General features: G+C 36.3%; 1 protein-coding gene across 1 annotated transcript; it reads right to left on the bottom strand.

Annotated features, from left to right (window-relative positions):
- Positions 1–9,398: 9,398 nt before the first annotated feature.
- Positions 9,399–11,230, bottom strand: LOC100019931 (mitochondrial carnitine/acylcarnitine carrier protein-like). Its single transcript, XM_056806332.1, has one exon. It carries the CDS (start codon positions 10,890–10,892, stop codon positions 9,987–9,989), a length of 906 nt encoding a protein of 301 aa, XP_056662310.1. The 5' UTR covers positions 10,893–11,230; the 3' UTR covers positions 9,399–9,986.
- Positions 11,231–11,692: the final 462 nt, after the last annotated feature.

Below are 11,692 nucleotides of genomic sequence, written 5' to 3'. Positions count from 1 at the left end.
TTTTTTATGAAAGTATCACAAGTCCCTGAAAGTTAAAGAAGGCATCAAAGGAATCATTTATGTAACAAGTAAGCAACATGAAGGAAAGCAGTAATGACTGACATCAGGATTTTTTTTTGGTCAACCACTTTTGGCTTCCAGGGGATGAGATGAAGCACCGCTGTTCTCAGGAGAGAGACATAGGATGAGGTAAATTCTATGAGATATGGTCCTTATATAGGTTTATTAGGCTTTGCTGCCCTTCATTGCTACAAATGAGGATTCTATTAAGAGGATGAAGTAGTATTAGGAAATAGCAGCATTGTAGGCAGCTGGGTGACTCAGTGGATAGACAGCCAGGCCTAGAGACAGGAGGTCCTGGGATCAAATCTGGCCTCAGGTACTTTGCCCTTACTGCTCTTCTGCCTTAGAACCAACACTTATTATTCTAAGGTAAAGGTTTTAAAAAAATGAAAAGATGGGTCTTTGGGGCTCAGTTAGAGTAAGACTTCAGGGCAAGGAATTGCAACCTGGGATCAATGAATAATCCTTTCTTCCCTCCTCCCTCCCTCCCTCTCTTCCTTCCTCTCTCTCTCTCATGCAATATTGAATGTAAAAATATGATTTTATACATGAATTTCTCAGAAAGGGACAGGTATATCTTTCAAAAATCATGAAAGCACATTATCTTTAAGAAAGTGGAATAATAGGCCTTTCCCTGAGTTAGGATAAGTATTTAATTGCTTTTGCATATCTTATGGCAATATTATATAGAAATTTATGCTGTTCTAAAATGAACTATCATTGTAATAAAATGATTTTCAAAAACCAGACAATTACTTTTACAATGATTACCTCTTAATCAGCAGAGTTTCTCTCCTGGGACTCTATTGGCATCTAGAATGCCATTGAGACAATTATCACTATTTTATAGACTTGGATTTGCAAAGCCATCACTCTGGTGTAATTTTGCTCCTCCTAGACATTTTGCTTAATTTAAGCTTTATCTTGCCAACTTCAAAGTAGTGTGGATATTGTGTTGATCTGGGAGTCAGGAAGAAGTGGGGTTGAATCTTTGCATCTGACACATACTAGTTGGGTGAGCACTAATCTGTTTCTGAACATGTTTCTTCGTTTGCAAAAGAGAAACATATGCAGCCTATTCACAAGATAGTTGAGAAGCTTAAATGAGATAATGTAAAATGTTTTCTAAATGTAGTCCTTGGTTTTCAGGCTATGGAGAATAGACTTAAGGAAACAAATACTATTTCAGGGTCAAATCAGTCTTTTGAACTTTAGTTTCAGTTCAAGAAAAGACACAAACAGGACAATTTTCTTTCTACCATGTTAAATTTAAAGAATATATTCCATATCCCCTCAAAAAATTGAATGTAGAATAAGTTACAATTACACACACACACACACATAAACTTCTTGGAAGGAAGGAAGGAAGGAAGGAAGGAAGGAAGGAAGGAAGGAAGGAAGGAAGGAAGGAAGGAAGGAAGGAAGGAAGGAGGGAGAAAAGAGGAGAAACTCACATGGGACAATGTGTTAAAAGTTTACCTTTTCAGGGGTAGCTGGGTGGCTCAGTGGATTGAGAGTCAGGCCTGGAGACAGGAAGTCCTAGGTTCAAATCTGACCTCAGACACTTCCCAGCTGTGTGACCCTGGGCAAGTCACTTGACCCCCATTGCCTAGGCCTTACCACTCTTCTACCTTGGAACCAATACACAGTATTGACTCCAAGACAGAAGGTAAGGGTTTAAAAAAAAAAGTTTACCTTTTCACCCTGTATATGCCATAGCTCTGAGATTCCCAAGATAGTTCAGTCAATACCATCTGCCAAGGTTCTTCATTTTAGCCTTCCTTGAATTCTTATACTCATTCCACAATTGAAGTTTCATGCTTTTAATTATTCCTGTTTTGCTACTACAGTAAAAACTCAAGAAGCTGTGTTGTTGCTTCTTTACTGTGTTTATTGTTTTTTAACTTTTGATGTTCCTTCAGCAGGTAGAACCAATTAAACTTAGCTTCTAATTAAAGAGTTAATTAGTTAAAATAAGAAGCTACCTACCACTTCACATACATACTACTTAGTTCCTCAGTCATCTCCCAGGTGAACTCTATAAATTTTTTTCACTAACATAAAATGGTATTTATTATTTCCTGATAGAAGAGGATCCCCTCACTACAAAGTACACAGAAGGGGTTCTCTCTCACACACAATTTACCCTTACTAACTCCATGACTGGATTTTTTATTCAAAATTATCCTACTCACAGGGTAAAAGTTGAGTGGGGAAAGGGATATTCTCCCACACAATCCTGCCAAAATTAGATTATTTCACTTCACAATTAGTGACATACAAAATCAAAACCCAATTATGGACAAGCTAGCAATATGCTCTTAACATACATATAGAGTGAGGTCAACTCTAAGATTGAAAACAAAAGGCAGACTTGCCTGAGATCTCCCAAATTACTCTTAAACAACTTTAAAATAAAACTTCAAATTGAATTCTGGAGTAATGAAAGATAGGATGTGAAGCAATTTTCTATCCCAAGCCAACTTACAACAACAGGAAAGGTTTTCTCTCACTGGGGTGAGAATGGAGCACTGTGCAATGTAGGAACATTGCAGTGGCAGATATTGGGGGCAAGTGAATTTGTAGCTGTGACTTCCAGAGAGATCAGCCCACCAACAGGAAAGGGGCCAGAAAACTGATGAGGAGATTACAAGGGATACTTTTTTAGCTCTGTATGCAGGACTCTGTTACACTGCCCATAGTGGATCTGGGTTAGTAGTCCTGGGTCACAGTTACAGAGTGAGAAGGAGCACTAGCATTCCAGTTCCTGTCATGCTCACAGATCAGAGCACAGGCTAGGAGACTAAAAAATACAACTCTCCTTAGATCATACTACCATGAAAGAACTGAAAACTTAAAGACCCCTAGAACTAGCTCTGAAAACATGCGTACAAAAAAACCAAAAGCCTGGGTCAGTGTGCCCATCACCCTGGGAGCAGAGACCAACTTTGATATCACGTTAAAAGTCAAGAAATAGAATACAGAAATGAGCAAACAACAAAAAAAAGAGCCTGACTATATAAAGTTACTATAGTGACAGGGAAGATTAAAACACAAACTTAGAAGACAAAAAAGTAAAAAAAAAAACATGCCACATCCAAAGTTTCAAAGAACAATATGAATTGGTTTTAGGCTCAAAAAGAATTCCCAGAAGTTCCCAAAAAAGATTTTAAAAATCATTAAGGGTGGTCAAGGGAGGTCGAGGCAAGATGTTGGAGTAGAAAGCTGGAACCTCTCTGAGAATCCTCTCCAACCAAACTTAAAATAATCTTTCCGAATGAAAATAAATACTACAGTGACATAAGCAATAAGGAAGTGGAGTGAAGTAGTTATCCTACAAAAAACAACTTGGAATCGTGATACCAGACAAAGCTAATGTAAAAATTGATCTGATTAAAAGAGATATGGAAGGTACTATAAACAATAAAGTAATATCAATACTAAACTTTTATGTACCAAATGGTATAGCTTCCAATTTTTAAAGGAGAAATTAAATGTGTTTTAGGGGGAAATAGACAGTAAAACTACACTATTGGGGGGGGCTCAACTTTCCCCTCTTAGAACTAGATAAATCTAACAAAATAAAATAAACAAGAAAAGAGAAAAGGAAATGAATAAATTTTAGAAAAGTTAGATTTAATAGCTCTCTGGAGAAAACTGAATGGGAATACAAAGGAATATACCTTCTTTTAAGCAGTACATGACAAATACTCAAAAACTGACTGTGTACTAGGGCATAAAAACTTCACAACCAAATGCATAAAAGCAGAAATAATGTGTATTCTTTTCATATTATAATGCAATAAAAATTTATAATCAGTAAGTGTCCATGGAAAGACAAGTTAAAAATTAATTGGAAGCAAAATAAGCTAATCCTAAAAAAAGGGTAGATCAAAGAACAAATTATAGAAACAATAATTTTATTAAAGAAAATGACAATGAGGAGACAACATATCAAAATTTATGGAATACAATCTAAGCAGTCCTTAGGGAAAATTTTATCTCTCTAAATACATTCATAAAATAGAAAAAAAGCAGATCAATGAGTTGGGAATGTAAATTTAAAATACTAAAAAAGGAATAAATTAAAATCCCTCAATTAAAGGCTAAATTGAAAATCCTAAAAATCTAAGGAAAATTAATAAAATTGAAAGTAAGAGAACCACTGAGCTAACAAATAAGAGTAGGAGTTGATTTTACAATATAAATAAATAAATAATAGAGCATTTATTTAAAAAAAGGAAAGAAGAAAATCAATTTACCAATATCAACAATGAAAAGGGTGACTTCACCAACAATGAAGAAAAAATTAAAGCAATCATTAGGAGTTATTTTGCCTAATTATATGATAATAAATCTGATAATGTAAGTGAAATGGATGAATATTTACAAAAATATAAATTGCCCAGATTAACAGAAAAGGAAATAGAATACTTAAATAATATAGCTCAGAAAAAGAAACTGAACTAGCCATCAATGAACTCCATTAGAAAAAGTCCCCAGGTCAGATGTATTCACAAGTGAATTCTATCAAACATTTAAAGTACAATTAATTCCAATACTATATGAACAATTTGGCAGCTGAATCCTACAAACTTCTTTTATAATTCAAATATGATGCTGATACCTAAGCCAGGAAGAGCAAAAGTAGAGAAAGAAAAAAAAAGATATATATAATACTAGCAAGAGGAATACAGTAAAATGTCACAAGGATCATTCACTATGAACACGTGGGATTTACACCAGGAATGCATGGCTTGTTTAACATTAGGAAAATTGTCAGCATAATTGACCATATCAGTAACAAAAGTCACAAGTCACATGATTATCTCAATAGATGAAGAAAAAGCTTTTGACAAAATACAACATTCATTCCTCTTAAAAACACTGGAGAGCATAGAAATGAATGGAATTTTCCTTAAAACAATAAGTAGTGTCTATCTTAAACCATCAACAAATATTGCCTGCAATGGGGATAAGTTAGAAGCCTTCCCAATAAGATCATAAGTGAAGCAAGGATACCCATTATCACCACTATTATTTAGCATTGTACTAGAAATGCAAGCTATGCCAAAAAAATAAGAAAAAGAAATTAAAAGAATTAGAATAGTCAGTGAAGAAGCTAAATTATCACTCTTTGCAGATAATATGATGGAGTACTTCGAAAATCCTAAAGAATTAACTAAAAAACTAGTTGAAAAAGTAACTTTAGCAAAGTTGTAGGATACAAAATAAACCCATTTAAATTGTCAGCATTTCTATATATTACCAACAAAATCTAGCAGCAAGAGATAGGAAGAGGAATTCCATTTGAAATAACTAGATAATATAAAATACCTGGAAATCAACTTGCCAAGAAATACACAGGAATTATGTGAATACAACTACAAAATACTTTTTATATAAAATTGAATATAAACAATTGGAAAAATATTGATTGCTCATGGATGGGCCAAGCTAATACAATTTAAGATAATAACTCAACCTAAATTAATTTACGACTGGTCAGTGCCATACCAATCAAAAAGTTGTTTTATAGAACTAGGAAAAATAACAAAATTCATATGGAAGAAAAAACAGTAAAGAATATGATGGAAATTCATGAAAAAAATGTGAAGGAAGGTGGTCTATTAGTACCAGATCTCAAACTGTTCTATATAAAGTAATAATCATGAAAATAGTTTGGCATTGGCTACGACAGAATGGTGGATCAAAAGAATAGATTAGATATACAATATATAGGGGAAAATTATTTTAGGAATCTAGTGTTTGAAAAACTGCTGGGAAAACTAGAAAACAGTATGGCAGAAACTAAGTATAGACCAATATCTTATAACCTATTATACCAAGATAAGGTCAAAATGGTTAAATGACTTAGACATATAGAGTTATATCATAAGTAAATTAGGGAAATGTAGAATGGTTTACTTGTCAGATCTATCGAGAAAGGGAGATTTATGACCAAACGAGATAGAGCATTATGTAAAATGAATTATTTTGACAATATTAAATTTTAAAGTTTTTGTACAAACAGAACCAATGTATCCAAGATTAGGAGAGAAACTGGGGAAAAAAATTTTATAACAAATTTCTCAGACAAAGGTCTCATTTCTTAAATCTATAGAAAACTAAGTCAGATTTATAAGAATACAAATCATTCCCCAATTGGCAAATGGTCAAAGGATGTGAACAAGCAGTTTTCAGATGAAGAAATCAAAATTATTAATAATCATATAAAGAATGTTCTGAATTACTCTTGGTTAAAGAAATGCAAATTAAAACAACTCTGAAGTATCACATCATATATATCAGATTAGACAGTCTGACAATAAAGGAAAATGATCAATGTTTGAGGGAATGTGGCAAAATTGGGACACTAATGCATTGGTGGTGGAATTGTAAACTGATCCAACCATCCTGGAGGATAATTTATAAGGGTTATAAAACCATGCACATATCTTGATTCTGTAATACCAGTACTAGGTCTTCAATCCAAAGGGATTTTTTTTAAAAAAGGGGAAAGGACCCACTTGTACAAAAATATTTATAGCAGCTCTTTTTGTGGCGGCAAAGAATTGGAAATGGATCATTTCAGAAAAAGCTGGAAAGACCCACATGAACTGACACAGAATTAAATAAGAACAATCAGGAGAACACTGTACCCAGTAACAGCAATATTGCATGATGATCAAATGTGAAAATCTTAGCTATTTTCAGCAATATAATGATCCAGAACAATTCTGAAGGACTTAGGACAAAGAATGTTATCTCCAGAGAAAGAACTGTTGGAATTGGATATCAGATCAAAGCATTATTATCTTTCACTTTAGTTTATTTATGCTTTTTCTTATAAGGTTTTAGTTTTATATAAGTATTCTCTTAAAACAAAGATCAAATACAAAAGTATTTTACCTGATAATATATATGTAACCTAGAAAAGAAAATGTTCCAAGGAAAAATTAGGAAAAGAAATGAGAGTGATATAAGAAAATAATTTTAGGGGGAAGCTGGGTAGCTCAGTGGATCGAGATCCGGGAGGTCCTAGGTTCAAATCTGGCCTCAGACACTTCCTAGCTGTGTGACCCTCGGCAAGTCACTTGACCCCCATTGCCTAGCCCTAACCACTCTTCCACCTTGGAGCCAATACAGAAGGTAAGGGTTTAAAAAAATAATAATTTTTAAAGAATCAAATCAATTAATTGGTTCAAAAGAATTAAAAAGCTTGGTAAAACTACTTGGTTTGTACCCCAAAGAGATAATAAAGAAAAATGTTTACACAAAAATATTTATAGTCACACTCTTTGTGGTGGTAAAAAATTGGAAAACTAGGGGATGTCCATCAATTGGGGAATGGCTGAACAAATTGTGTTATCTGATGGTGATGGAATACTATTATGCTGTAAGGAATGATGACCTGGAGGATTTCTATATGACCTCTCAGAACTGATACTGAATGAAATGAGAAGAACTGTAGAACATTGTACACAGAAATTGAAACACTGTGGAATGATCAAATGCAATAGACTCTGCTACTAATAGAAATGCAATGTTCAAGAACAATCCAGAAAGACTTATGAGAAAGAATGTTCTTCACATCCTGAGGAAGAACTATGGGAGCAGAAATGCAGAAGAAAAAAACATATGATTGATCAGTTTGATGTGTATATGATTGGAGGCTTTTTATTTTAAAAGATCACTCTATTACAAAAATTAATAATATAGAAATGGGTTTTGAGCAATAATACATGCATAACCTAGTAGAATTGGTTGTCAGCTCCAAGAGAGGGGGAGGGGAAAGGGAAGGGAGAGAACATGAAATATGTAACCATGGGAAAATATTCTAAATTATTTTTTTAAACCCTTACCTTCCATCTTAGAATCAATACTGTGTGTTGGTTCTAAGGCAGAAGAACGATAGGTGCCAGGCAATGGGGGTTTAAGTGACTTGTCCAGTGCATAGTTTCACATAGCTAAGAAGTGTCTGAGGCCAGATTTAAACCTAGAACCTCCTGGCTCTCAATCCAGTGAGCCACCTAGCTGCCCCCAATTAATTTTTTAAAAAAGCTTAGTAAAGGAGACATTGAAGAAAATAATTCCTTAGACATTACAACTGAACAAGTGAATGCTAATGACTCCATGAGACATCAACCTCACGCTCATCAGAAATTGTTCAGAGGTAATAACATGCACTTATTTGGGTATAGAAATCTGTCTTATTCTACATAAAAGTTGGAGGGAACAAAATAAGAGACGGGTGGTCTTGATAGAAGGAAGGCCAGATCAAAGGAGGCAATCATCAAAAACAAAAACTTCTGGGGATGGAAAGGGTGAAAGAGAGATAGAATAGGATAAATGGCAGGGGGGGGGGAGGGGGGAATGGAGGGAAAATACACAGCTATCATAACCATGAAAAAAAATTTCACAGTATTTTCTCTCTGATAAGGACCTCATTTCTCAAACATATACAGAAGTAAGTGAAATTTACAAGAATGCAAGTCATTCCCCATTTGATAAATGGGCAAAGGATATGAAATGGGCAGTTTTCTGAGGAGGTAATCAAAACTATATAGTCATATGAAAAAATGTTCTAAATCACTATTAGTTAGGGAAATGCAAATTAAAACAATTCTAAGGTGCCATCCCATACCAATCAGATTATCTAATGTGACAGAAAAGGAAAATCACAAAAGATGGGAATGTAGGATAATTGGGACATTAATGTACTGTTAGTGGAGTTGTGGAATGATTCGACCATTCTAGAGAGCAATTTGTCACTATGTCCAAATGGCTAAAAAGTGTGCATACCCTTTGACCTAGCAATGCCACGACTAAGCCTGTATCCCAAAGAGAAAAGAAAAAAAAGGAAAAGAAACTATATGCAGTGGCAAAAAAATTGGACCTTGAAATAAGCAACATACTTTCAGAAAAATCTGAAAAGACTTGCATGAAGTAATGCAAAATAAAATGAGTATAACCAAAGCATTATACACAATAAGAGCAATATTATAGGATGATGGAGTGTGAATGACTTAGCTATTCTTGGTAATACAATGATCTGAGACAATTCTGAAGGAACTGGGATAAAAAATGCTATCTACTTCCAGAGAAGGAATTGATGGAGTCTGAATGCAGATAAAAGCATATTTTTTTTACTTTATTTTTTCCTTGGGGTGTTTGTGTTTGTGAGGGGAAGAGTTTGTTTTCTTTCACAACATGACTAATATAGAAATATGTTTTGTATGATCTCACATATATCGCCTATACCAAACTGTTTGTCTTTTCAATAATGGGGCAAGGGAGGGAGAGAATTTTGAATTCAAAATTAAAAAAAAAACAAATGTTAAATTTACTTTTATATATAATTGGAGAAAAATAAAATATTAAATAAATGGAAAAAAGCATACATCCAGAGAGCACAAATAGAGACAGTAAACTATTGTAACATTTCAACATGTGCAACCAAAGGTTAAAAGATGTTCTGAACTCATCAACGGTGCTTGAACAGTCTCTCAAAATGTCTAGCACTTTTAGTGAGATTCTGGGCCCCTCTAAAACTGAGGAAGATATCCTAGATAGCAGGTTTATAAAAATTAAGTAGTGATGGCAAAGGTGATAATCAATTCTGTTTTGAAGGTAGCTACTACTGACTTCCCAGTTCCAAAGGCTTATGAAATTGCCTGAAATCATCAAGACTGAATTCAAGTTTCAAAATGGTACAAATTTACCAGCTAAAGAATGTCTTTAAGACAAAAGTTATGTACAAAGTTCCACTAAATGCTCTTATTTCTTCATTCTCTTTCTCTTCCCCAACCCTGACCCCGACCAATATGTAGCACCTTCTGCCAAGTCCAGTTCAGTCTCTTCCCTTCACTTGAAATTATACTCCTCCTCCCTTTGTCTAGACACCTAAAGATTTCTGAGTTTCAGAACTTAGATGTGATCCAATTAAGGACTGCCAAGGCAACCTCAAAACCAAGGAAACAGGCAGCATTTGCTGGGAAGGCACGGATCATTACGGCTGTAAAACCTTTATACAAGGATGATACACCCCCTTCTTGGACCACCTCTTTCAGTACATCTCGGAACCCATTAGGGTATTTTCCAGGTGGGGCAGTCTGGAAGCGAGACTTGAGCACATCAGGAGGGATAGCCACCATCCAGTTGAAGATGCCTGCCATGCCTCCAGCCACCACAATTCCAGCAGCACCAATTTTTCTTTCTACGGTGAAGACATTTTTCAGCCATTCGTAAGTCATGAAGTACACCCCACTGGCAGGTACATCTCGCATGAGCGTGAGCACAGTTCCTTTGAAAATGCCTCTTATTCCAGCTTCCCGATAGACAGCTTTGAGACAGTCCCAAGAACCAGTATATTTTGTTTTTCCTTGAGAAGCTTGAATCTGTAATAGGCACTTGATTCTTTCTATAGGAGTCATGATGGCCGTAGTGAACACACCAGATAACATCCCAGCTACAAACAGCTGGGGGTAAGTCAAGACGTCATCCGGGTTCTTCTGTTGCAGTTGTTTCCCCAGTCCAAAGCCAAAGAAGCAAACGGCGAATATGGGCGTGACACCAATGAGCGGTGCGCTCATTCCTCGGTAAAGGCCTCCAATACCCTCCCTAAGAAAGGTCTTTCGGAAACAGTCAAAGGTCCCAGAGTAGAGGGTAGGTTGTCCTAGCCGGCTCTTCGGCTGGGTCTGTAGCCTTACCTTCACCGTGTCCAGCGGGTGGCCCACGAACACCACGCACATGCCCCCGAAACCTCCCGCCAGGAAGTTCTTCAAGGAGTTAAGGGTTCCCTCTGTTTTCCTCTCCTGGGACACCATGGTGCTGAACTCTCAGCCCTCCACCCGTCCCCACCGCTGTCGCCTTCGCTGCTGCCTCCGCTGCTGCCTCCGTGGCTGACCGTTCTCTTGCTACATCGGGGAAGGAAGCGGGGCCTCTGGTCAATGAATGTCTTCTTAGCTGACCCCTTTTGAAAATTCCCCTCTCCCCCAATGTCCCTAAAATGGCCTCCCTACTGAAAGCCCCAAGATGGCCTCCACTCCTACCCCCACACAGGGCTATCTCCCGAAGTCTGGGGGGTGGGGGGATGGGGAAAACCTCGTGTTCTGAGACCTGAGGTCCCTCTCCCTTCCCAGACCCCACGTTTTGTACTATTTGATTCCGGAGGCAAAAGTTACTTTTCTTAGCTCTATGATGTAACAGCCTTCATTATGCCACATGCAAGATGGGCTGGAGTAAATATGGGTTCCCTACCTCCATTCAGTTCAACAGCTTTCCGCTTTTAGGCAATGAGAACTGCCTAGTTTACCGGGTCTTAGAGCCCCAAAACTTGTAATGATTTATCCTTTTCAACATTATCTAGCATTACTTTCTTTGAAGATTGTTCAGAAAGATTTTATGTAACCTCAGATTGACTGACCAACCACTTAAGTAAACCACAGAGTGCTCCCCCAAATGATGGTATTTATAGTGTTGTTGAGTCGTTTCAATGGTAGTGGACTCTTCATGATCCTATTTGGGGCAAAAATACTAGAGTGGTTCGCCATTTTCTTCTCCAGTTTATTTTACAAATGAGAAAACAAGCAGGGTTAAGTGACTCGCACAAGGTCACAGAGCTAGA

Source organism: Monodelphis domestica, chromosome 7, assembly GCF_027887165.1.
Source record: "Monodelphis domestica isolate mMonDom1 chromosome 7, mMonDom1.pri, whole genome shotgun sequence".
NCBI lineage: Eukaryota > Metazoa > Chordata > Mammalia > Didelphimorphia > Didelphidae > Monodelphis > Monodelphis domestica.
Note: the sequence above shows the minus strand (reverse complement) of the source record. Positions and strands in the feature narration are given on the sequence as shown.

Excerpts from the sequence above, each read along its gene's own strand:
- LOC100019931 (XM_056806332.1), bottom strand. The coding sequence starts at position 10,892 with ATGGTGTCCCAGGAGAGGAAAACAGAGGGAACCCTTAACTCCTTGAAG.